This window comes from Zeus faber, assembly GCF_960531495.2.
Source record: "Zeus faber genome assembly, chromosome: 12".
NCBI lineage: Eukaryota > Metazoa > Chordata > Actinopteri > Zeiformes > Zeidae > Zeus > Zeus faber.
In genome coordinates, this window is record NC_137196.1 from 32,136,530 (window position 1) to 32,164,266 (window position 27,737).

Below are 27,737 nucleotides of genomic sequence, written 5' to 3' on the forward strand. Positions count from 1 at the left end.
TAGAGACATTGTAGATACATTGTAGAAACATTGCATAAACCCTCTCAGGCCTAATAGAAACCTTGTAGAAACATTGTAGAAACCTTGTAAAAACCTTGTAGAAACATTGCAGAAACCCTCTAAGTCCTCATAGAAACTTTGTAGAACCCTTGTAGAACCCTTGTAGAAACATTGTAGAAACATTGTAGAAACATTGCAGAAACCCTCTCAGTCCTCATAGAAACCTTGTAGAGACATTGTAGAAACATTGTAGAAAGATTGCAGAAACCCTCTCAGTCCTCATAGAAACCTTGTAGAAACCTTATAGAAATATTGTAGAAACATTGCAGAAACCCTCTCAGTCCTCATAGAAACCTTGTAGAAACCTTGTAGAAACATTGAAGAAACATTGCAGAAACCCTCTCAGTCCTCATAGAAACCTTGTAGAAACCTTGTAGAAACATTGAAGAAACATTGCAGAAACCCTCTCAGTCCTCATAGAAACCTTGTAGAAACATTGTAGAAACCTTGTAGAAACATTGTAGAAACATTGCAGAAACCCTCTAAGTCCTCATAGAAATTTTGTAGAAACATTGTAGAAACATTGTAGAAACATTGCAGAAACCCTCTCAGTCCTCATAGAAACATTGTAGAAACATTGTAGAAACATTGTAGAAACATTGCAGAAACCCTTTAAGTCCTCATAGAAACCTTGTAGAAACCTTGTAGAAACATTGTAGAAACATTGTAGAAACTTGCAGAAACCCTCTCAGGCCTAATAGAAACCTTGTAGAAACCTTGTAGAAACATTATAGAAACATTGTAGAATACATTGCAGAAACATTGTAGAAACATTGCAGAAAGCCTCTCAGTCCTCATAGAAACCTTGTAGAAACCTTGTAGAAACATTGTAGAAACATTGCAGAAACCCTCTCAGTCCTCATAGAAACCTTGTAGAAACATTGTAGAAACATTATAGAAACCTTGTAGAAACATTGTAGAAACATTGTAGAAACATTGCAGAAACCCTCTCAGGCCTAATAGAAACCTTGTAGAAACATTGTAGAAACATTGTAGAAACCTTGTAGGAACATTGCAGAAACCCTCTAAGTCCTCATAGAAACCTTGTAGAAACATTGTAGAAACATTGCAGAAACCCTCTCAGTACTCATAGAAACCTTGTAGAAACATTGTAGAAACCTTGTAGAAACATTGCAGAAACCCTCTAAGTCCTCATAGAAACCTTGTAGAAACATTGTAGAAACATTGCAGAAACATTGTAGAAACATTGTAGAAACATTGCAGAAACATTGTAGAAACATTGTAGAAACATTGCAGAAACCCTCTCAGTCCTCATAGAAACCTTGTAGAAACATTGTAGAAACCTTGTAGAAACATTGTAGAAACATTGTAGAAACATTGCAGAAGCCCTCTCAGGCCTAATAGAAACCTTGTACAAACCTTGTAGAAACATTATAGAAACCTTGTAGAAACCTTGTAGAAACATTGTAGAAACATTGCAGAAACCCTCTCAGGCCTAATAGAAACCTTGTAGAAACCTTGTAGAAACCTTGTAGAAACATTGCAGAAACCCTCTAAGTCCTCATAGAAACCTTGTAGAAACCTTGTAGAAACCTTGTAGAAACATTGTAGAAACATTGCAGAAACCCTCTCAGTCCTCATAGAAACCTTGTAGAAACCTTGTAGAAACATTGTAGAAAAATTGCAGAAACCCTCGCAGTCCTCATAGAAACCTTGTAGAAACCTTGTAGAAACATTGTAGAAACATTGTAGAAACATTGCAGAAACATTGTAGAAACTTGCAGAAACCCTCTCAGGCCTAATAGGAACCTTGTAGAAACCTTGTAGAAACATTATAGAAACCTTGTAGAAACCTTGTAGAAACATTGTAGAAACATTGTAGAAACATTGCAGAAACCCTCTTAGGCCTAATAGAAACCTTGTAGAAACATTGTAGAAACCTTGTAGAAACATTGTAGAAACATTGCAGAAACCCTCTCAGTCCTCATAGAAACCTCGTAGAAACATTGTAGAAACCTTGTAGAAACATTGCAGAAACCCTCTAAGTCCTCATAGAAACCTTGTAGAAACATTGTAGAAACATTGCAGAAACATTGTAGAAACATTGTAGAAACATTGCAGAAACCCTTTAAGTCCTCATAGAAACCTCGTAGAAACATTGTAGAAACATTGTAGAAACCCTCTCAGTCCTCATAAAAACCTTGTAGAGACATTGTAGATACATTGTAGAAACATTTCATAAACCCTCTCAGGCCTAATAGAAACCTTGTAGAAACATTGTAGAAACCTTGTAAAAACCTTGTAGAAACATTGCAGAAACCCTCTAAGTCCTCATAGAAACTTTGTAGAACCCTTGTAGAACCCTTGTAGAAACATTGTAGAAACATTGTAGAAACATTGCAGAAACCCTTTAAGTCCTCATAGAAACCTTGTAGAAACCTTGTAGAAACATTGTAGAAACCTTGTAGAAACATTGTAGAAACCTTGTAGAAACATTGTAGAAACATTGTAGAAACATTGCAGAAACCCTATCAGGCCTAATAGAAACCTTGTAGAAACATTGTAGAAACCTTGTAGAAACATTGTAGAAACCTTGTAGAGACATTGTAGATACATTGTAGAAACATTGCATAAACCCTCTCAGGCCTAATAGAAACCTTGTAGAAACATTGTAGAAACCTTGTAAAAACCTTGTAGAAACATTGCAGAAACCCTCTAAGTCCTCATAGAAACCTTGTAGAACCCTTGTAGAAACATTGTAGAAACATTGTAGAAACATTGCAGAAACCCTCTCAGTCCTCATAGAAACCTTGTAGAAACCTTGTAGAAACATTGAAGAAACATTGCAGAAACCCTCTCAGTCCTCATAGAAACCTTGTAGAAACATTGTAGAAACCTTGTAGAAACATTGTAGAAACATTGCAGAAACCCTCTCAGTCCTCATAGAAACCTTGTAGAAACCTTGTAGAAACCTTGTAGAAACATTGTAGAAACATTGTAGAAACATTGTAGAAACTTGCAGAAACCCTCTCAGGCCTAATAGAAACCTGGTAGAAACCTTGTAGAAACATTATAGAAACCTTGTAGAAACCTTGTAGAAACATTGTAGAAACATTGTAGAAACATTGCAGAAACCCTATCAGGCCTTATAGAAACCTTGTAGAAACATTGTAGAAACCTTGTAGAAACATTGTAGAAACATTGCAGAAACCCTCTCAGTCCTCATAGAAACCTTGTAGAAACATTGTAGAAACCTTGTAGAAACATTGTAGAAACATTGTAGAAACCTTGTAGAAACATTGCAGAAACCCTCTCAGTCCTCATAGAAACCTTGTAGAAACATTGTAGAAACATTGCAGAAACATTGTAGAAACATTGTAGAAACATTGCAGAAACCCTCTCAGTCCTCATAGAAACCTTGTAGAAACCTTATAGAAATATTGTAGAAACATTGCAGAAACCCTCTAAGTCCTCATAGAAACCTTGTAGAAACCTTGTAGAAACATTGAAGAAACATTGCAGAAACCCTCTCAGTCCTCATAGAAACCTTGTAGAAACATTGTAGAAACCTTGTAGAAACATTGTAGAAACATTGCAGAAACCCTCTAAGTCCTCATAGAAACCTTGTAGAAACCTTGTAGAACCCTTGTAGAAACATTGTAGAAACATTGTAGAAACATTGCAGAAACCCTCTAAGTCCTCATAGAAACCTTGCAGAAACATTGTAGAAACATTGTAGAAACATTGCAGAAACCCTTTAAGTCCTCATAGAAACCTTGTAGAAACCTTGTAGAAACATTGTAGAAACATTGCAGAAACCCTCTCAGTCCTCATAGAAACCTTGTAGAGACATTGTAGAAACATTGTAGAAACATTACAGAAACCCTCTCAGGCCTAATAGAAACCTTGTAGAAACCTTGTAAAAACCTTGTAGAAACATTGCAGAAACCCTCTAAGTCCTCATAGAAACCTTGTAGAAACCTTGTAGAAACATTGTAGAAACATTGTAGAAACATTGTAGAAACATTGTAGAAACTTGCAGAAACCCTCTCAGGCCTAATAGAAACCTTCTAGAAACCTTGTAGAAACATTATAGAAACCTTGTAGAAACCTTGTAGGAACATTGTAGAAACATTGTAGAAACATTGCAGAAACCCTCTCAGGCCTAATAGAAACCTTGTAGAAACATTGTAGAAACCTTGTAGAAACATTGTAGAAACCTTGTAGAAACATTGCAGAAACCCTCTAAGTCCTCATAGAAACCTTGTAGAAACATTGTAGAAACATTGCAGAAACATTGTAGAAACATTGTAGAAACATTGCAGAAACCCTTCAAGTCCTCATAGAAACCTTGTAGAAACCTTGTAGAAACATTGTAGAAACATTGCAGAAACCCTCTCAGGCCTAATAGAAACCTTGTAGAAACATTGTAGAAACCTTGTAAAAACCTTGTAGAAACATTGCAGAAACCCTCTAAGTCCTCATAGAAACCTTGTAGAACCCTTTTAGAAACATTGTAGAAACATTGTAGAAACATTGTAGAAACATTGCAGAAACCCTCTCAGTCCTCATAGAAACCTTGTAGAAACCTTGTAGAAACATTGTAGAAACATTGCAGAAACCCTCTCAGTCCTCATAGAAACCTCGTAGAAACCTTGTAGAAACCTTGTAGAAACCTTGTAGAAACCTTGTAGAAACATTGTAGAAACCTTGTAGAAACATTGTAGAAACATTGTAGAAACATTGCAGAAACCCTCTCAGTCCTCATAGAAACCTTGTAGAAACATTGTAGAAACCTTGTAGAAACATTGCAGAAACATTGCAGAAACATTGTAGAAACATTGTAGAAACATTGCAGAAACCCTTTAAGTCCTCATAGAAACCTTGTAGAAACCTTGTAGAAACATTGTAGAAACATTGCAGAAACCCTCTCAGTCCTCATAGAAACCTTGTAGAAACCTTGTAGAAACATTGTAGAAACCTTGTAGAGACATTGTAGAAACATTGTAGAAACATTGCAGAAACCCTCTTAGGCCTAATAGAAACCTTGTAGAAACATTGTAGAAACCTTGTAAAAACCTTGTAGAAACATTGCCGAAACCCTCTAAGTCCTCATAGAAACCTTGTAGAACCCTTGTAGAACCCTTGTAGAAACATTGTAGAAACATTGTAGAAACATGGCAGAAACATTGTAGAAACATTGTAGAAACATTGCAGAAACCCTCTCAGTCCTCATAGAAACCTTGTAGAAACCTTGTAGAAACATTGTAGAAACATTGCAGAAACATTGTAGAAACATTGTAGAAACATTGCAGAAACCCTCTCAGTCCTCATAGAAACCTTGTAGAAACCTTGTAGAAACATTGTAGAAACCTTGTAGAGACATTGTAGAAACATTGTAGAAACATTGCAGAAACCCTCTTAGGCCTAATAGAAACCTTGTAGAAACATTGTAGAAACCTTGTAAAAACCTTGTAGAAACATTGCCGAAACCCTCTAAGTCCTCATAGAAACCTTGTACAACCCTTGTAGAACCCTTGTAGAAACATTGTAGAAACATTGTAGAAACATTGCAGAAACCCTCTCAGTCCTCATAGAAACCTTGTAGAAACCTTGTAGAAACATTGTAGAAACATTGCAGAAACCCTCTCAGTCCTCATAGAAACCTCGTAGAAACCTTGTAGAAACCTTGTAGAAACCTTGTAGAAACCTTGTAGAAACATTGTAGAAACCTTGTAGAAACATTGTAGAAACATTGTAGAAACATTGCAGAAACCCTCTCAGTCCTCATAGAAACCTTGTAGAAACATTGTAGAAACCTTGTAGAAACATTGCAGAAACATTGCAGAAACATTGTAGAAACATTGTAGAAACATTGCAGAAACCCTTTAAGTCCTCATAGAAACCTTGTAGAAACCTTGTAGAAACATTGTAGAAACATTGCAGAAACCCTCTCAGTCCTCATAGAAACCTTGTAGAAACCTTGTAGAAACATTGTAGAAACCTTGTAGAGACATTGTAGAAACATTGTAGAAACATTGCAGAAACCCTCTTAGGCCTAATAGAAACCTTGTAGAAACATTGTAGAAACCTTGTAAAAACCTTGTAGAAACATTGCCGAAACCCTCTAAGTCCTCATAGAAACCTTGTAGAACCCTTGTAGAACCCTTGTAGAAACATTGTAGAAACATTGTAGAAACATTGCAGAAACATTGTAGAAACATTGTAGAAACATTGCAGAAACCCTCTCAGTCCTCATAGAAACCTTGTAGAAACCTTGTAGAAACATTGTAGAAACATTGCAGAAACATTGTAGAAACATTGTAGAAACATTGCAGAAACCCTCTCAGTCCTCATAGAAACCTTGTAGAAACCTTGTAGAAACATTGTAGAAACCTTGTAGAGACATTGTAGAAACATTGTAGAAACATTGCAGAAACCCTCTTAGGCCTAATAGAAACCTTGTAGAAACATTGTAGAAACCTTGTAAAAACCTTGTAGAAACATTGCCGAAACCCTCTAAGTCCTCATAGAAACCTTGTACAACCCTTGTAGAACCCTTGTAGAAACATTGTAGAAACATTGTAGAAACATTGCAGAAACCCTCTCAGTCCTCATAGAAACCTTGTAGAAACCTTGTAGAAACATTGTAGAAACATTGCAGAAACCCTCTCAGTCCTCATAGAAACCTCGTAGAAACCTTGTAGAAACCTTGTAGAAACCTTGTAGAAACCTTGTAGAAACATTGTAGAAACCTTGTAGAAACATTGTAGAAACATTGTAGAAACATTGCAGAAACCCTCTCAGTCCTCATAGAAACCTTGTAGAAACATTGTAGAAACCTTGTAGAAACATTGCAGAAACATTGCAGAAACATTGTAGAAACATTGTAGAAACATTGCAGAAACCCTTTAAGTCCTCATAGAAACCTTGTAGAAACCTTGTAGAAACATTGTAGAAACATTGCAGAAACCCTCTCAGTCCTCATAGAAACCTTGTAGAAACCTTGTAGAAACATTGTAGAAACCTTGTAGAGACATTGTAGAAACATTGTAGAAACATTGCAGAAACCCTCTTAGGCCTAATAGAAACCTTGTAGAAACATTGTAGAAACCTTGTAAAAACCTTGTAGAAACATTGCCGAAACCCTCTAAGTCCTCATAGAAACCTTGTAGAACCCTTGTAGAACCCTTGTAGAAACATTGTAGAAACATTGTAGAAACATTGCAGAAACATTGTAGAAACATTGTAGAAACATTGCAGAAACCCTCTCAGTCCTCATAGAAACCTTGTAGAAACCTTGTAGAAACATTGTAGAAACATTGCAGAAACATTGTAGAAACATTGTAGAAACATTGCAGAAACCCTCTCAGTCCTCATAGAAACCTTGTAGAAACCTTGTAGAAACATTGTAGAAACCTTGTAGAGACATTGTAGAAACATTGTAGAAACATTGCAGAAACCCTCTTAGGCCTAATAGAAACCTTGTAGAAACATTGTAGAAACCTTGTAAAAACCTTGTAGAAACATTGCCGAAACCCTCTAAGTCCTCATAGAAACCTTGTACAACCCTTGTAGAACCCTTGTAGAAACATTGTAGAAACATTGTAGAAACATTGCAGAAACCCTCTCAGTCCTCATAGAAACCTTGTAGAAACCTTGTAGAAATATTGTAGAAACATTGCAGAAACCCTGTAAGTCCTCATAGAAACCTTGTAGAAACCTTGTAGAAACATTGTAGAAACATTGCAGAAACCCTGTCAGTTCTCATAGAAACCTCGTAGAAACCTTGTAGAAACATTGTAGAAACCTTGTAGAAACATTGTAGAAACATTGTAGAAACATTGCAGAAACCCTCTCAGTCCTCATAGAAACCTTGTAGAAACCTTGTAGAAACATTGCAGAAACCCTCTAAGTCCTCATAGAAACTTTGTAGAAACATTGTAGAAACATTGCAGAAACCCTTTAAGTCCTCATAGAAACCTTGTAGAAACCTTGTAGAAATATTGTAGAAACATTGCAGAAACCCTCTAAGTCCTCATAGAAACCTTGTAGAAACCTTGTAGAAACATTGTAGAAACCTTGTAAAAACCTTGTTGAAACATTGCAGAAACCCTCTAAGTCCTCATAGAAACCTTGTAGAACCCTTGTAGAACCCTTGTAGAAACATTGTAGAAACATTGTAGAAACCTTGTAGAAACATTGTAGAAACATTGTTGAAACATTGCAGAAACCCTCTCAGTCCTCATAGAAACCTCGTAGAAATCTTGTAGAAACATTGTAGAAACCTTGTAGAAACATTGTAGAAACATTGTAGAAACATTGCAGAAATCCTCTCAGTCCTCATAGAAACCTCGTAGAAACCTTGTAGAAACATTGTAGAAACCTTGTAGAAACATTGTAGAAACCTTGTAGAAACATTGTAGAAACCTTGTAGAAACATTGCAGAAACCCTCTCAGTCCTCATAGAAACCTTGTAGAAACATTGTAGAAACATTGCAGAAACATTGTAGAAACATTGTAGAAACATTGCAGAAACCCTCTCAGTCCTCATAGAAACCTTGTAGAAACCTTATAGAAATATTGTAGAAACATTGCAGAAACCCTCTAAGTCCTCATAGAAACCTTGTAGAAACCTTGTAGAAACATTGAAGAAACATTGCAGAAACCCTCTCAGTCCTCATAGAAACCTTGTAGAAACATTGTAGAAACCTTGTAGAAACATTGTAGAAACATTGCAGAAACCCTCTAAGTCCTCATAGAAACCTTGTAGAAACCTTGTAGAACCCTTGTAGAAACATTGTAGAAACATTGTAGACACATTTCAGAAACCCTCTAAGTCCTCATAGAAACCTTGTAGAAACATTGTACAAACATTGCAGAAACATTGTAGAAACATTGTAGAAACATTGCAGAAACCCTTTAAGTCCTCATAGAAACCTTGTAGAAACCTTGTAGAAACATTGTAGAAACATTGCAGAAACCCTCTCAGTCCTCATAGAAACCTTGTAGAGACATTGTAGAAACATTGTAGAAACATTACAGAAACCCTCTCAGGCCTAATAGAAACCTTGTAGAAACCTTGTAAAAACCTTGTAGAAACATTGCAGAAACCCTCTAAGTCCTCATAGAAACCTTGTAGAAACCTTGTAGAAACATTGTAGAAACATTGTAGAAACATTGTAGAAACTTGCAGAAACCCTCTCAGGCCTAATAGAAACCTTCTAGAAACCTTGTAGAAACATTATAGAAACCTTGTAGAAACCTTGTAGGAACATTGTAGAAACATTGTAGAAACATTGCAGAAACCCTCTCAGGCCTAATAGAAACCTTGTAGAAACATTGTAGAAACCTTGTAGAAACATTGTAGAAACCTTGTAGAAACATTGCAGAAACCCTCTAAGTCCTCATAGAAACCTTGTAGAAACATTGTAGAAACATTGCAGAAACATTGTAGAAACATTGTAGAAACATTGCAGAAACCCTTCAAGTCCTCATAGAAACCTTGTAGAAACCTTGTAGAAACATTGTAGGAACATTGCAGAAACCCTCTCAGGCCTAATAGAAACCTTGTAGAAACATTGTAGAAACCTTGTAAAAACCTTGTAGAAACATTGCAGAAACCCTCTAAGTCCTCATAGAAACCTTGTAGAACCCTTTTAGAAACATTGTAGAAACATTGTAGAAACATTGTAGAAACATTGCAGAAACCCTCTCAGTCCTCATAGAAACCTTGTAGAAACCTTGTAGAAACATTGTAGAAACATTGCAGAAACCCTCTCAGTCCTCATAGAAACCTCGTAGAAACCTTGTAGAAACCTTGTAGAAACCTTGTAGAAACCTTGTAGAAACATTGTAGAAACCTTGTAGAAACATTGTAGAAACATTGTAGAAACATTGCAGAAACCCTCTCAGTCCTCATAGAAACCTTGTAGAAACATTGTAGAAACCTTGTAGAAACATTGCAGAAACATTGCAGAAACATTGTAGAAACATTGTAGAAACATTGCAGAAACCCTTTAAGTCCTCATAGAAACCTTGTAGAAACCTTGTAGAAACATTGTAGAAACATTGCAGAAACCCTCTCAGTCCTCATAGAAACCTTGTAGAAACCTTGTAGAAACATTGTAGAAACCTTGTAGAGACATTGTAGAAACATTGTAGAAACATTGCAGAAACCCTCTTAGGCCTAATAGAAACCTTGTAGAAACATTGTAGAAACCTTGTAAAAACCTTGTAGAAACATTGCCGAAACCCTCTAAGTCCTCATAGAAACCTTGTAGAACCCTTGTAGAACCCTTGTAGAAACATTGTAGAAACGTTGTAGAAACATTGCAGAAACATTGTAGAAACATTGTAGAAACATTGCAGAAACCCTCTCAGTCCTCATAGAAACCTTGTAGAAACCTTGTAGAAACATTGTAGAAACATTGCAGAAACATTGTAGAAACATTGTAGAAACATTGCAGAAACCCTCTCAGTCCTCATAGAAACCTTGTAGAAACCTTGTAGAAACATTGTAGAAACCTTGTAGAGACATTGTAGAAACATTGTAGAAACATTGCAGAAACCCTCTTAGGCCTAATAGAAACCTTGTAGAAACATTGTAGAAACCTTGTAAAAACCTTGTAGAAACATTGCCGAAACCCTCTAAGTCCTCATAGAAACCTTGTACAACCCTTGTAGAACCCTTGTAGAAACATTGTAGAAACATTGTAGAAACATTGCAGAAACCCTCTCAGTCCTCATAGAAACCTTGTAGAAACCTTGTAGAAATATTGTAGAAACATTGCAGAAACCCTGTAAGTCCTCATAGAAACCTTGTAGAAACCTTGTAGAAACATTGTAGAAACATTGCAGAAACCCTGTCAGTTCTCATAGAAACCTCGTAGAAACCTTGTAGAAACATTGTAGAAACCTTGTAGAAACATTGTAGAAACATTGTAGAAACATTGCAGAAACCCTCTCAGTCCTCATAGAAACCTTGTAGAAACCTTGTAGAAACATTGCAGAAACCCTCTAAGTCCTCATAGAAACTTTGTAGAAACATTGTAGAAACATTGCAGAAACCCTTTAAGTCCTCATAGAAACCTTGTAGAAACCTTGTAGAAATATTGTAGAAACATTGCAGAAACCCTCTAAGTCCTCATAGAAACCTTGTAGAAACCTTGTAGAAACATTGTAGAAACCTTGTAAAAACCTTGTTGAAACATTGCAGAAACCCTCTAAGTCCTCATAGAAACCTTGTAGAACCCTTGTAGAACCCTTGTAGAAACATTGTAGAAACATTGTAGAAACCTTGTAGAAACATTGTAGAAACATTGTTGAAACATTGCAGAAACCCTATCAGTCCTCATAGAAACCTCGTAGAAATCTTGTAGAAACATTGTAGAAACCTTGTAGAAACATTGTAGAAACATTGTAGAAACATTGTAGAAACATTGCAGAAATCCTCTCAGTCCTCATAGAAACCTCGTAGAAACCTTGTAGAAACATTGTAGAAACCTTGTAGAAACATTGTAGAAACCTTGTAGAAACATTGTAGAAACATTGTAGAAACATTGCAGAAACCCTCTCAGGCCTCATAGAAACCTTGTAGAGACATTGTAGAAACATTGTAGAAACATTGCAGAAACCCTCTAAGTCCTCATAGGAACCTTGTAGAAACCTTGTAGAAACATTGTAGAAACCTTGTAGAAACATTATAGAACGCTTGTAGAAATCTTGTAGAAACATTGTAGAAACATTGTAGAAACATTGCAGAAACCCTCTCAGGCCTAATAGAAACCTTGTAGAGACATTGTAGAAACATTGTAGAAACATTGCAGAAACCCTCTAAGTCCTCATAGGAACCTTGTAGAAACCTTGTAGAAACATTGTAGAAACATTGCAGAAACCCTCTCAGTCCTCATAGAAACCTTGTAGAAACCTTGTAGAAACATTGTAGAAACATTGCAGAAACATTGCAGAAACCCTTTAAGTCCTCATAGAAACCTTGTAGAAACATTGTAGAAACATTGTAGAAACATTGCAGAAACCCTCTCAGTCCTCATAGAAACCTTGTAGAAACATTGTAGAAACATTGTAGAAACATTGCAGAAACCCTCTCAGTCCTCATAGAAACCTTGTAGAAACCTTGTAGAAACATTGTAGAAACATTGCAGAAACCCTCTCAGTCCTCATAGAAACCTTGTAGAAACCTTGTAGAAACATTGCAGAAACCCTCTCAGTCCTCATAGAAACCTTGTAGAAACCTTGTAGAAACATTGCAGAAACCCTCTCAGTCCTCATAGAAACCTTGTAGAAACATTGTAGAAACATTGTAGAAACATTGCAGAAACCCTCTCAGTCCTCATAGAAACCTTGTAGAAACCTTGTAGAAACATTGTAGAAACATTGTTGAAGCCTTGTTGAAACATTGTAGAAGCCTTGTAGAAACATTGTAGAAAGATTGTAGAAACCCTCTAAGTCCCCATAGAAACCTTGTAGAACATTGTAGAAACATTGCAGAACCCCTCTAAGTCCTTATAGAAACATTGTAGAAACATCTTAGAAACATTGTAAAAAACCTTGTAGAAACATTGTACAAACATTGTAGAAACCTTGTAGAAACCCTCTAAGTCCTCATAGAAACTTGGTAGAAACCTTGTAGAAACATTGTAGAAACATTGTAGAAACCTTGTAGAAACATTGTATAAAAATTGTCTAAACATTGTTGAAACATTGCAGAAACCCTCTAAGTCCTCATAGAAACATTGTGGAAACATCTTAGAAATACTGTAGAAACTTTGTATAAACATTGTATAAAAATTGTCGAAAGCTTCTAAATCCTTGTAGAAACATTGCAGAAAAAATGCAGAAACATTTTATAAACCATCTAAATCCTCAGGTTGAAGACAGGAGGAGACAGGTGGAAGACAGGGGGAGGCAGGTAGAAGGAGGTGGAAGACAGGGGGGACAGGTGGAAGACGGGGGGAGACAGGTGGAAGACAGGTGGAAGACAGGTGGAAGACAGGGGGAGACAAGTGGAAGACAGGGGGAGACAGGTGGAAGACAGGGGGAGACAGGTGGGATATAGTCGGAGACAGGTGGAAGACAGGGGGAGACAGGTGGAAGACCGGGGGGGACAGTGGGAGACATAAGTTACAATAACAAGATGTTCTTTTATATTTTGCTGAGAACACTAAGCAGCAGGAAGATGAAACCTGCAGCCGACGCCCTTCATCAGATCGAGCAGACGACATGAATCAATCAGCAACCGATCGATCAATGAAACTCAGAAGAGAAGGAGCATTAACCAGTCATCACGTCTCTGATGGGGGAGGAACATGAAACAGGCAGGAAGTGGCTCCAACCTCCTTTGATTGTTTAATATTCAAAGCTGCTAAATGAATGAGGCATATACAAGGGTCCTCTGTGTGTGTGTGTGTCTTAGTGATTGACTTTTGAGGCGACCTTGAAGTTTTTTGTTGACTCGACAAGTGAAGATAATGAAGGTGATGAAGATGAGACCACAGAGTAATGAAGTCAGGGGTCGATGGTTCGATTCCCCTTTGGAACTATTTGATTCATTTCACAGTCGTTGCAGCAGTAGCCCCTCACAGTGTCTGAGTGACTGTAATACGTAAACTGATCACTTCCTGTGCAGCAGTACTACTTCCTGTGCTTCCAGCCGTTGGTTTCCAAGACTGACAAACTGACAAATTTTAACCATTTTATAGTGTTGAGTGATGTCCAGTTGTGACAGTTAATTGGTAATCCACAGCCACGCCCGTTTCTTTAAACAGATGAAAAGTGTTCAACAGGGGGGCAAGCAGACGGCACAAAATGGCTGAAAAAAGGCCCAGATCTGATGGCCCAGTTACTTTGGGGCCTGGCTCCTAAGTAGAGCTTAGCGCACGTCCAGTGTCTGGTTGTATCACTGGTCAGCGACCGGATCTGTGATGAGGTCTGAGAGGCTGGGGGGGTGTGGCCTATCGACACCATGGGTCCCGGGTGGAGTCATCAGCATGGTGATGGTGACCCTGTCTGATGGCGTGTGTGTGTGTGTGTGTGTGGGTGGAGGGTGGTTGGGGAAGTGGGGGGGGGGTGTCAGACGGACGGGATCTGAGCTTCAGGGAAGGAGGCCAAACATCCAGTCACTGCACATGCTCCAGTGAACATCCATCTGTTCTGGAAAAATGGCTCTGAATGCACCACCCTCTCTGTGTTTCTACATGTTCACATCACAGACTAGAGGGTAGACGGAGAGCCAGACTGACAGACAACCATCCAGACAGACAGACAGACAGACAGACAGACAGACAGACAGACAGACAGACAGACGGGTAGACAGTGTTTGGTGCTTCCCAGTGTGAGTTGCAGTGAGACCCAGCGTGAGGTCCAGTGAGACCCAGTATGAGGTCCAGCTGTGCCTCTACTGGAGGTGCGAGCCGTGCTGTGCTGCTCCATTGTTGCTGCTTTGCTGAGGGAACATATTGAATGATGTTTGAGGCTTACAGTGAGAGTGATTTTCAGCTTACTCTTTAAATTGGGGATGACTTTAGACAGGATTACGCCCCAGGGGTAATCTTTTCCTCGCGCCAGGCAGCGGCACCTTCCCCGAGGGGTCAGCGTTTAATGAGATTACTCCTAACTCCTTTCACCATAGGGACTGTTTTCCTTCTGCACAGAGGAAATCTATCTCAGGCAGCTGTGTTGTTATCCACCAGGTAGATGCAGCAGGCTTTACCTGCTGTCAACATTATTTCCCTTTAAGGTTACAATGAGCAATTACTCACCACTAGAGGAAGCTGTAGTCTATCATCTGCCGCTTCGCACTATTCAACATCCGAAAAGTCAGGCCGTACCTGACTCAATATGCCACTCAACTGCTGGTACAAACCTTGGTGATGTTCCGTCTCGACTACTGCAACGCTCTCTTAACAGGCTTGAGGCCTGTGCGGTGAAGCCACTGCAGAGGATACAGAATGCGACGGAGCGACCGGTGTTCAAGCAGCCAAAGAGGGCACATGTCACTCCGCTGCTCATCGAGCTCCACTGGTTACCTGTAGCCGCTCGCATCAAGTTCAAGTCTCTTATGCTGGCCTACAGAGTGATTGCTGGGAATGCTCCCACCTACTTAAATGCTCTTGTAAGAGCACACGTTGCCCCCCGGGTGCTGCGCTCGTCAAATGAGCGTCGCCTGTCTCTGCCGGCTGTACAGCCACGGCAATCCAGGCTATTCTCATTTGAGCTGCCAAAAATGACCAGAGCAGGGACCTCCCTCTCTGTCTTTAAGAAGCACTTGAAGACCCAGCTCCTCAATGAGTACCTCCTCTCCTAACCTACAATTACTTAGCGCTCCCTAGCAGTATTTATTGTTACACTAATGTCTCTGTTGCAATGTAGCTTGAATGTTATTCTCCCTTGTCAGTCGCTTTGGATAAAAGTGGCTGCTAAATGACTAAATGTAAAAGTAAATAATGTGATTAAAACAAACCAAGAATTTGAAGTTTAGAGAGTGCAACTTGAGTCTCCGAGTCTTGTGTAAGAACTAGTCTAGTGTTCATTGTAGTTTAAACCTTTCTCTGTCTGAGGTTCTGTGCTACAAATAAGGCTGTGAGTGGTTTGGTCCGTTAGAGTGGAAGCTGTGAATGGTTTGTTCCGTTAGAGCAGAGGCTGTGAGTGGTTTGGTCCATCACAGGGCTGGCTGTGAACAGGCCCAGCGCAGCACAAGGAGGTTGGTGGAGGGGGCATGTTTGATCGGTCTGATGATTGGTCTGTTCTGGCCTCTGAGTCTTTTATGACAAAGAAACATTCAACAGTGTAGAAGTGGATGTGGCTTATGTGACGTGTGCCCTAGGATGGTGTGTAGATATTCTGTACTGTAAAAAATGGAACCTGTTGGCCAGTGTTTCAAAACACAAAGTCCTCTCAAGAAAGATAAGAGTATTTGTCAATGGGAAGCAACTTATTCTTTCTCAACTGGAGAAGCATTATTTTGACATATGGACAATCGATCTCTGCCAATTACAAATACTAAGCTAGTACCACAGCACATACAAGTTGTTTTCACACCGCAGGAACTTTTTCATAGTTCTTAGAACAATTGGAGGAACCCTCCCTTTTATTTGTGTCTGCACTGTAGGAACTAGGAACCATCGTAGCTCTTAGAACTCCCTGGATTGATTATTTCTCACCTCAAATTTGTTCACACATTTCAGTGGACTGATGAGGTGAAATCAGTGAAAGTTACAGAGTAAATACAGCACGGAACACGGAAGTCGTGCTGAAACCCCATTAGCTGACGTCACTTCAGTGTTCCTCCTGCCAGTGGGAACACAACCAAAGCCCTTGAAGATATCTAGTTCTCAGGGACCTCCCCAGGTTCAGTTCCCTTCAGGGAGTCCCCACAACTGTTCGGTGTCAAAATGCCTCCTGACACACATGGTACAACAGGACCTGTAACATTACTACCAGAGGACGACCACAGTGGTACATCTTTACAGCTCTTTTAAAGGTTGTGGCTTTTTCTACAAGGAAACTACGGAGGGGGTGGGGGGGGGGGGGGGGGGGTTGTGATTGGCTAGGGCCCCGCCCTTGGTCCTTCGTGCCCGGCCTAGCTCTATCATCCTGGGTCCCAGCCTTTTACATTGGCTCCATGGACTTGGAACCCGGTCTCCCTATAGACGGTGAGGAGGTGTTTTAGTAAGATGAGTGTTTACAGGGGGTACCCTACTCCAGGTGAAACCAACAGAACTGCCTGATTGTCGCCTGGGTGTAGGGGACGGTGCCCACTGGTGCTCAGCGTTGAATTTAGAAAAATGTTGTCGCTTCAATCCATTTCTCTCGGTTTAGCTGATACGAACACCCGGCACAATGTTAGTTCACTGCTTTTTCTTGCGAGGTCTTTACAGTGCCCCTCACCAGAGAGACTGGCTATTGATTTGAATCCACGCCTTGACGGACAACACCTTCAGCCAATGAGATTAACCAAACGCGGCACACTTTTCTGTTGGTGTTTTATTGTTGTTATAATGACTATTTTTGCTAAAACGGATGCTATGGCTGCATTAGCACCATTGTCTTCAGGAGCATTGTTGTTGTTCTGAAATGCGGTGTGCCCTGTATCGCGTCACCAAGGAACACGCCTCCTAGAACAACTGCAGCCTCCTATTGGTCCATCATACGACTGGGGTGGCTGAGAGAGACCACCGGGACCGCCCCAGACCATGCCCTGTATGCGCCCGTTCTGGCTAGTTTCTTCCAGTTACAAAGGGCTGTTCGTGGTCATGCGACACATTGTGCGCTGCGTCGTGACTACATGGATCTTGGAGGAAGAAACACTGGCGCTGATGAGCGATAAACCTGCGTCTGGATCTGGTCTTTATTCAAAGTCAAAGGTCGTTGCCTGAGTTGTTCTTGGTTTTAAAGCACTGGAAGTAAAAGCTTTGTTGTGCTGTGCCGTCTCATACACTGATGCTCAACCTTCTCCACATCCAGCAGCTTCAGTGTGATCCAGCTGATCGGATTTAGTCTTCTGACGTCTCTTTTTATTGTTACATCTGATTAGTGTCTCATCTAGTCAGGGAGGTAACAGTGCAACCAGCATCCAAACACTGACTATTAAATATTCTCTAATTGTAATTGAAAAAACTGTGAAGTTTACCTATCAATCATTTTGCTGGAGATACCCTGGACCCCCTGGGCAAACCTGGAGAAGCCTTTGGTGTAAAACACTATATTTATTGTATCTCCAAAGGAATTAGCGCAGGGCGTCCTCTCCAACCCATCATGAACGATGACCCTTCTGAATCACCATCAAGATGGAGTCTTTTTAATTAGCAACATCGATTGGTTCTAGACATATTCCTTTTTTGTTGCTGCCACAGATATATTGTACTTGTGTTGAAAACTGACACCAATGCTAATTCTCCCAAACGAACGTTGTCTGATGGAGCGAACGGCGTCAATTATCACTGAGAAGAAAGAAAGAGACGCTCACGTCAATCACAAGCAGAATGAAATACACTGGAAACAGTGGACTCCAACACGCACACGCACACACACGGCAACAATAAAAACACTGGAAACAGAAAACAAACAAACAGAAAACAAACAGACAACAAACAAACAGAAAACAAACAGACAACAAACAGAAAACAAACAGACAATAAAGGCTGGCTGGTGTTCTTGGGATCAGGCCGTGCAGTCGTGCTGTAGGTACCAGATCAACACCTTGTGGATTCCACCACCGCTCCATATCAAGCTTTTCCACGTCCACCTTTCCACTTAGAAAAGGGCGTGGCAGGACGGTGACGTCCGACAACACAGTACTTTTGGCAGAAACTTCACTGTGTGGTTCAGCGGTGGAGGCGGAGCTTGTTCCACTGAGAAACAATGCAACATAGCGCTACCATGGCAACGCGGCGCTGGAGGGCCAGCGACATCGAGGCTATCTCCCCCTTGTCACGCTGCTTCTTAATTATTACAATCATGGTTGATATTATTGTCACGGCCGCTCCCTTGACCCGACTTGATTATTTTGGTCTGTTTCCTTGACACACTGCACCTCTCGCTCCCACCGAGGCCTCGTTAAGACCTGCACGTCGCTGGCATTCCTCCCTAATGATGGAAACAACATGGCTGCCACTGTTGCCACTGCCGGCGGGGCTTTTAATTTGCCTCTCCACCGGGACGGCAGGTCAGCAGGGGGTTAGGGGAAATGAAATCAGCGATGGTGGCGTCCACAGATAATGAGCTCTGATTGAGAGAAGGAGGAACAGGGGGAGGAAGAGGAAAAGGAAGAAGGGGATGAAGAGGGGGAGGAGGAAGAGGAACAGGGGGAAGAGGGGCAAGGAGGAGGAAGGGGGGGAGCAACCAAGGTGTCTAGAGCATCCAACTACTATGTGTCTGCAGAGGCTGTGTTCACACGTGTGGTGGAGCTAAATCTAATAGTTGAATAAAATGAGACGATGGAGGCAGCTGCACAACCTGCGGCACCACCTGTTTTTATTCTCCAGTTTGACGTATAAACCTGTATCTGCTGCTGTAAACACTGTCGCTGTCGTGGCAGCTTCACCACTCGGAGCTTCAATCACAAAGGCTCTTATTGTGAAACTCCAGGTTTCTGGGAGGAAGGCGGAGACGACTTCCTCCTTCGTGACTTTACTGAGATCAAAACAGAACAAATAAATCCTGTCTCACACCTCGCTGCTCCGCCCTAAAAGACTGAAGTGAATCCTGTCTCACACCTCGCTGCTCCGCCCTAAAAGACTGAAGTGAATCCTTTCTCACACCTCGCTGCTCCGCCCTCAATATGCAGATTTAAGTATTTCATTTTCCTTTGAGGGACAGACCGAGTGTTTACCCACACGGTGCCGGAGGACTTATACTGACAGACAGACAGCTTTGAGACAGACAGACTGACAGTCAGGCAGGCAGACAGACAGATATACAGATTTAGAGACAGACAGAGAGACAGGCAGACAGGTTAGAGACAGACAGACAGGCAGAAAGGCAAACAGACGGATAGGCAGGCAGGCAGACAGATAGACAGACAGACAGACAGACAGACAGATAGGCAGGCAGAACGACAGATAGACAGACAGAGAAACAGGCTGACAGGTTAGAGACAGACGGACAGACAGGTTAGAGACAAAGACAGACAGGTTAGAGACAGACAGAAAGACAGACAGGTCCCAGGTGTGCAGGACCTGCTCAAACCTGTCTCAGTGTTTTAATGAAGCTTTTCCTCCTCAGAGACTTTCACACGACGACACAATGAAGCTGCTCAGTCACAATGAAAAAACCTCAACTACTCCCCTGCTAGTCCATTACTACTCCTTTACTAGTCCTCTACTACTCCTCTTTACTCCTCAACTACTACTCCTCTTTACTCCTCAACTACTCCTCTACTACACCTCTTTACTCCTCTACTACTCCTCAACATGCATCTACTACTCCTCTACTAGTCCGCTACTGTGTCTTGCATCATTTCAGCTTTCAAGGATCCTGGTTGCAGCACCTTACGCCAGGTCACATGACCTTCGGAGCAGGGAATCAGGGCTTCCTGTTGTTCCCAGTCATCTTTTGATTTCATTCATTTTGGAGAATTATTGAAATATTCATGTTCAGCTTCCGTGTGAAGACAAATGAAGGAGGTGAGGACAGAGACGTTGCAGCACTGATGTAAACGCAGAATCTCTCTACCTCCCCCAGCTGGTGGCGCAGGCCGTCCTCTTCCTGTGCATGAACACCGCAGGAGTGTTCATCAGTTACCTGTCGGACCGGGCGCAGCGCCAGGCCTTCCTGGAAACCAGGCGCTGCATCGAGGCACGGCTGAGACTCGAGACCGAGAACCAACGGCAGGTGAGTCCTACTACCACCACAACCAGACCATCATAGCATCAGCACCATAGTACTACCAGTCCGTCACTAGTACTACCAGACCATCACCGGTACTTCTAGTCCTACCACCAGTACTACCAGTCCATCAGCAGTACTACCAGTCCATCACTAGTACTAAAACTCCACTTGATTGTTTATCATTTTGTCCACTTTGCATCTCGTGGTTTGGGGTTACAGTTAGAACACACCGACCGCAACATCATGTTTCAAACACAGTGTCGCTTTCCCTGAAGTTTGGCTGACGTTCCACAGTTAACGGAGTTCAAAGGTCAGCGTCATCAGCAGAACAGCAGTAAGAAGGAAAACAGCAAGACTCGGTGATCAGGCCGATCAGGCCGTGTTTTGGCTCCTGCTGTGCACCGAGCAGCTGATTCCACTCATTAGCTGGAGCTAATTAGGAAATCCAGATGGTTGCCTTTAAATACTGGGGAGGACTTTACCTTTCTGAACATGGGAGTCTGACCTCATAGCATCCCTTTCCTACTGGGTGGTGCTGCTGTTAAAGCACATTGGTTGGGTGGTGCAGTAGCTACAGAAATGTTGTTTCTGTTATGTTTAAAAATGTTCTTTTCTTGGGTGCGAACAAAAGACTACAATGAAAAGCCCAGATCCTGGTGAACAACCAGAGGTTTCAGCTCCGTCGACTCAACCTCATATCCCTTTGAGGCCTTCATCTCCAACTGATGAGAGAATATAAACATTGTATAATCCATCATGAGGTCCAGTAGGAAACTCAACGACTGATTTGAGCTGCCAGAAAGATGTTGACACCCCGCACCCCCCAGGGCTGATATGAGGCAGAGCTGGACTGCCGGAGCCTCCTGGCCGAGACGGCTGCTGAAGCCCAAAGAAGGAATGGGCCTTTTACAGCCATTAAATCATCTTGAGAAATTTGCCGTATATGCTTACACAGTTGTGAGCTCTACATAATGATTTTAGCCATCAAATAATTTTTTTTCTTTCTTGGTTTTACGCTTCAGGCAAAGAATAAGATAATACCAAGAGTAGGAGTCCTTTCATAGACGAGTGTTGACAATGAGAATATTATGAAGCCACTTGGGCCGTGGCCTTTAAGATGGACAGTTCTCTGCATGATCCTCCGTCACAAAGCCCTGGAGCACTAGCTGCAACACATCAGACAGTGCATTAACAACGTCCCACTTCCTCGGTCTGGACCCGCTCTGCTGTGATGTACTGAGCAGATTCCGGGTCAGCGTCTTATCACCCAGCGCGGCAGAAAACACAACCCAGTGGTTCCCCTGTAGCGGACATTGAGAAACCATGTTCGACTTCTACCGGCACCGACCGCACAGGTGTGAAAACAAAACATGCTGATGGCGAGATTGAAAGCTTCAGGAAGCACATGGACAGATGAATGTTGTGAAAGCTTTGACAGATACTGCTGAAGATGGTTTATTCCCTTATTAGTTCCCTACACAGTAGAGGTAGAGCAGAGGGAGGTAATATACAGTAGAGGTTGAGTAGAGGTAGAGTAAAAGGAAGTGGAGTAGAGAAGAGGTTGAGTAGAGGTAGAGTAAAGGTAGAGTAGGGGGGGGTAGAGTAGAGTAGTGGTAGAGTAGAGGTACAGTAGAGGGGGACAGAGTAGAGATAGAGTAGAGGTAGAGTAGAGGGAGGGAGAGTAGAGTAGAGGTAGAGTAGAGGGGGACAGAGTAGAGGTAGAGTACAGGTACAGTAGAGGTAGAGTACAGGTAGAGTAGAGGGGGACAGAGTAGAGGTAGAGTAGAGGTGGAATAGGGGGAGGTGAAGTAGAGCTGGATTACATGTCCTTGTACCTCTCTTCTGGAGGGACAACAGATATCACCTGTTCCTCTAAACCTCCAGACCAGGGGGTGTCCGCGTAGGTCAGGAGGTCAGATTCAGTTTACTCTCTGTTCAGTTTACTCTGTGAAGGCTGAATGAACTGGAGAATGAATGCTCTCTGGCCATACCACTGTTCTCCCTCCATCTCTGATCCTCTTTCCTTTCTCTTTGTCTCCCTGCACTCTTCTCCCCTCACTTCACTTGTTCTCTGGTTTCAAGTGGCTCTCCAGACCATTCATATGCTGTCAGAGCACCAGGCCCACATCAATTGTTTGTCTGACTGTCTGTGGTCTGTCTGTTGGTCTAACTGTGTTTTGCTGACTCATTTCAGCTGTATTTCTGTGAAACACCAGTAAAACTTCATTCAGAACAAATAAACAAGGTGTTCGGTAAAGCCACCGTCTCTCCAAACAAGGGCTTGTATCTCACAGACATGGAGGATGGGGACCCAGTTGACGTGAATTATTAAAAAAAAAACTGACCCCATTGAATTGGATATTCTTGTTTCCTGCAGGAGAGACTGGTGCTCTCCGTCCTTCCTCGCTTTGTGGTTTTGGAGATGATCAACGACATGACTAATGTAGAAGACGAACACCTTCAGCCTCAGTTTCACAGAATCTACATCCACCGCTACGAGAATGTCAGGTGAGACAGAGCCCACCTTCCTCTGGGAGCTGCCCAGTACAACAACACAGCAAACACAACACACCACACCTTAACACAACACAACAAACACAACACAACACAACACAACACAGCAAACACAACACAACAAACACAACACAACACAACACAGCAAACACAACACAACACAACACACCACAACACAACACAACACACCACAACACTACATAACACAAAACACCACAACACTACACTACACTACACAACAAACACAACACACCACACCACAACACTACACAACAAATGCAACACTTCACAGCAAACACAACACACCTTAACACAACGCAACACAACACAACACAACAAAACCAACACAACACTACACAGCAAACACAACACAACAAACACAACACAACACACCACAACACAACACATCCAACACAACACTACACAGCAAACACCACACCTTAACACAACACACCACAACACAACAAACACAACACAACACAACACAACACACCACAACACAACACACCACAACACTACACAACAAATGCAACACAACACAACACACCTTAACACAACGCAACACAACAGAACACACCACACCACACCTTAACACAATGCAACACACCACACCACAACACACCACAACACAACAAACACAACACAACACACCACACCACACCTTAACACAACACAACACAACACTACACAGCAAACACAACACAACACAACACACCACACCACACCTTAACACAACACAACACACCACACCACACCTTAACACAACACAACACAACACAACAAACACAGCACACCACACCACACCTTAACACAACACAACACAACAAACACAACACAACACAGCCAACACAACATTACACAGCAAACACAACACAACACAACACATCACACCACACCTTAACACAACACAACACAACATGACACAACACAACACAACACTACACAACACAACACAACACACCACACCTTAACACAACACAACACACCACAACACTACACAATACACCACAACAAAACATACTATACAACAGCAACATACTACAAAACAACAGCATTCTATACAGCAACTGGCAAATCAGAACACAACGGGACATTTTAACTAATGCACTTTTTTTTTTACAAAGCTATGTTAATATTTATAGTTTGAATTGTGTTTTCTTCAAGTATGTTTTCCTTGCACTGCATTCTCTGTCTGGTTGTAAGATTAAATAATGTAAGGCTATTTAAAATTACTTTTAGGAGGATTTAAATGTATATTTAATACAACACAGTCAATTAATTCAATTATATAATTATAGGACCCAGAATCGCGTTGTCGATTACGCACATTTTGGTATTTTTTAGTATTTATAGAGCTTATTGTGCGTAATCACCGGGTGTCATGACATTTCACTGCATATATGTATGAACGTATGTATATGTATGTGACAAATAATCTCTTGAACTTGAACTTGAACAACACAATACAACACACCACACCACAACACAATACAACACACAACACACAACGACACAACACAACACAACACACCCCTTGTGTTTGTGCTTCATCATGTGCATGCTGCCATGTGGTTTCTATCCTGTCTCTTTAAAATGGTTTGTTTGCACTTGATGTGTTGGACATGATGTGGTTGCTTACCGCTATATTAATGTGACATTTCCGTATTTTATTCAGCATTCTTTTCGCAGACGTTAAAGGCTTCACCAACCTCTCCACCACCCTGTCGGCTCAGGAGCTGGTGCGAATGTTAAACGAGCTGTTCGCTCGCTTCGACCGCCTGGCTCACGTGAGTCCGCAGAGCGGCCTCATTTCTACATCCACCTTATTACAATAATACATTATCGATGCGTCTATATATCAACCCATGAGTCCATCTATCCATTAATCACTCCATTTTTCCCAACAGGATTCAACTAACGGCTTCATCTATCCATCTGTTTATTCATTAATCATTGAAACGATCAGAGGAGAGTTTATGTAACGGGAGTTATGATGAGAGAAGCATGTGATACTGCCGCCGGGTGGGGCCTTTGGACGGAGCTCCGCGCTGACTTCCTGCGCTATGTGTTGTAGGAGCACCACTGCCTTCGCATCAAGATCCTGGGGGACTGCTACTACTGCGTGTCTGGTCTACCTGAGCCCAGGCAGGACCACGCCCACTGCTGTGTGGAGATGGGCCTCAGCATGATCAAGACCATCAGGTACAGGACCGGAACCTGGGGGGGGGACCAGGGGGGAGGCAGGAGCCAGGAACAAATTCAAATCCATCCAATGAATCCTATCAAAGCAAACAGCAGCTTCTTTGTTGTAGCTTTATTCGAAACTCCCGCAGCGGTGACTTACTGCTCCCGCTGATGATCCCCGTTCCTGCACAACCTCCATAACAGGAACGTTTTCTAAAAAGGCTTTAAAGGGACAACCGAATCAACCATCCAGATAATATAATCATGTCCCTGTGAGAAAAGCCAACAAGCCTCCGCTCGGCCCGTCGCTCCCAGATGGAGCAGGGCCTTCGTCAGGCTGCACCACCCACCGGCTCCAACTCATTAACTCCATTTTGTCAAAAGCTCGAACCGGAGTCTGTGTTTAGAACCCGAGGCAGCGGCTTCAGATTAGCAACCTGTCTGCAGTTTGTCATGTGGCATCACACTCAGACTGATGGAGGTAGAGAGGGGGAGGAGAGGAGGAGTGTGGAGGGATGGAGGGGAGAGGAGGAGAGGAAAACTCAGAGAGAAGAGGAAGAGAGGAGACGAGGAAAGAAGAGTGGAGGAGAGAAGAGGAGGAGAAAGGAGATTGGATGAGAGGAGGGAGGGGGAGTGGGGAGGGGTGGAGAGAAGTGGGGAGGAGGATGAGGTGGGAGGAGAGGAGGAGAGGACAGGACAGATTCCACATCCTGCCACTTCCTTTACATGAAAAATAAAAGGAAAATTGTAACTTTTCCTCCGTTTCTGACCAGAAACTTTTGGAAAAGTCTCAAAAAGCCCAAAAGAACAGGTTTCCAGTGTGATGGCTTCCACCTGTGGCAGGAGCTTCAGCAGCTTGAGCATCAAAACAACCAGAGACTCATATTTTATGCACGGGAAACGTTGCTGCTTGGTGAAAGCTGACACCCACAAAATGAAGTGGGTTCCGTCCATGGTTAATGTATGAAAAACATTTGTTGACATTAAATGTGCAGGTTTTAATACCAAAGCCGACGTTCATGCATAATGATGAATGAATTTGAACTCCCACCGCCGTAGTTCCATTCATTTCCTAACAGCAGGTCCAATTTTCTTAATTTCTGAATTAGAAAACAATGTGGTGTCCATGGACTTGGAATGGGAGACATCAGCCCTTATGCCTCTTATTTTAGCACAGTAGTAGCATAGTAGTACACTAGTTGTATATACACAGTACCACTGTGCACAGTATGTCTTACTGTTCACTGCCAGCTGTTGCGCCCGTTCAATAGCTCGTATTCTTTGTGTACACGCTTGTATTTATAACTTGTATATATAATCCAATCCAATGAAAGTGGCTTTTATTGTTTCCATATTTGTTTGCTCTGTGGTCTGCAGGTACGTCAGGTCTCGGACGAAGCACGACATCGACATGCGTATCGGGATCCACTCGGGCTCGGTGCTCTGCGGGGTGCTGGGGCTCAGGAAGTGGCAATTTGACGTCTGGTCCTGGGACGTGGACATCGCAAACAAGCTGGAGTCTGGAGGGATCCCAGGGTGAGTGGGACGGGGGCCACCAGGAGATTCTGTTAGCGTACTCTACTACTTTCATTGTTCTCTTCTTCCTGGAAAGATTGTCCTCCTTCGTTGAATTGATGGAAGAAGTTTGACGGATGTAGAAAATGGATGGACGGTACAAGGTGGATGGATGAAAGAGGTCTGATTGATGTCAAAGTTGGATGGACGGGAGAAGTTGAAAGGAAGAAGAAGTTTGACAATGTAGAGGTTTGACAGATGTAGCAGTTTGACGGATGTAGAAGTTGGACAGATGGTGGGTGTTGGACCGTTGGTAGAAGTTGGATGGATGGATGGGAGAATTTTGACGGATGTAAAAGTTCAAGTTCAAGTTCAAGAGATTATTTGTCACATACATATACATACGGTCGTACATATATGCAGTGAAATGTCATGACACCTGGTGATTACGCTTGGATGGATGGTTGAAGTTGGTTGGATGGTAGGAGTTGGATGGATAGTAGAAGTTGGATGGATGGTAGAAGTTGGATGGATGGTAGAAGTTTGACAGATAGTCGAGGTTGGATGGATGGAAGAAGTTGGATGGATGGTAGAAGATGGTTTATTGTAGAGAGGAGGCTAGGTGGAGGAAGCCAGGAGCAGTTTATTGTAGAGAGGAGGCTAGCTGGAACAAGCCAGGCAGTTTATTGAAGAGAGGAGGCTAGCTGGAACAAGCCAGGCAGTTTATTGAAGAGAGGAGGCTAGCTGGAACAAGCCAGGAGCAGTTTAATGTAGAGGGGAGGCTAGCTGGAACAAGCCAGGCAGTTTATTGTAGAGAGGAGGCTAGCTGGAACAAGCCAGGCAGTTTATTGTAGAGAGGAGGCTAGCTGGAACAAGCCAGGAGCAGTTTAATGTAGAGAGGAGGCTAGCTGGAACAAGCCAGGAGCAGATGGAACATGTCATGACAGGGCTCCTCTCCTGAGTGAGTGTGGATGGGGTTTTAAACCTACTGCTCGTTAGCCCAAGCAATGAGCATCAGGTGTGGCTGCTCAAAACCACCCCATCCACACACCATAGATGGATGGATGGGAGAAGTTTGACAGATGTAGAAGTTGGATGGATGGTAGAAGCTGGATGGATGTAGAAGTTGGATGGATGGTAGAAGCTGGATGGAT

The 27,737-nt window shown here is 42.1% G+C and overlaps 1 protein-coding gene across 1 annotated transcript in view; it reads left to right on the top strand.

Moving 5' to 3' along the window:
* adcy8 (adenylate cyclase 8 (brain)) overlaps window positions 1-27,737 on the top strand; it is a gene marked incomplete at both ends in the record, with an annotated part of 74,462 nt that overhangs the window by 11,795 nt on the left and 34,930 nt on the right. The window contains 5 exons of the mRNA XM_080010544.1: window positions 20,224-20,373; window positions 22,748-22,878; window positions 24,560-24,671; window positions 24,959-25,086; window positions 26,446-26,604. Coding sequence (XP_079866670.1) covers window positions 20,224-20,373; window positions 22,748-22,878; window positions 24,560-24,671; window positions 24,959-25,086; window positions 26,446-26,604 — 680 coding nt within the window. The remainder of the gene's footprint in view (window positions 1-20,223; window positions 20,374-22,747; window positions 22,879-24,559; window positions 24,672-24,958; window positions 25,087-26,445; window positions 26,605-27,737) is intronic.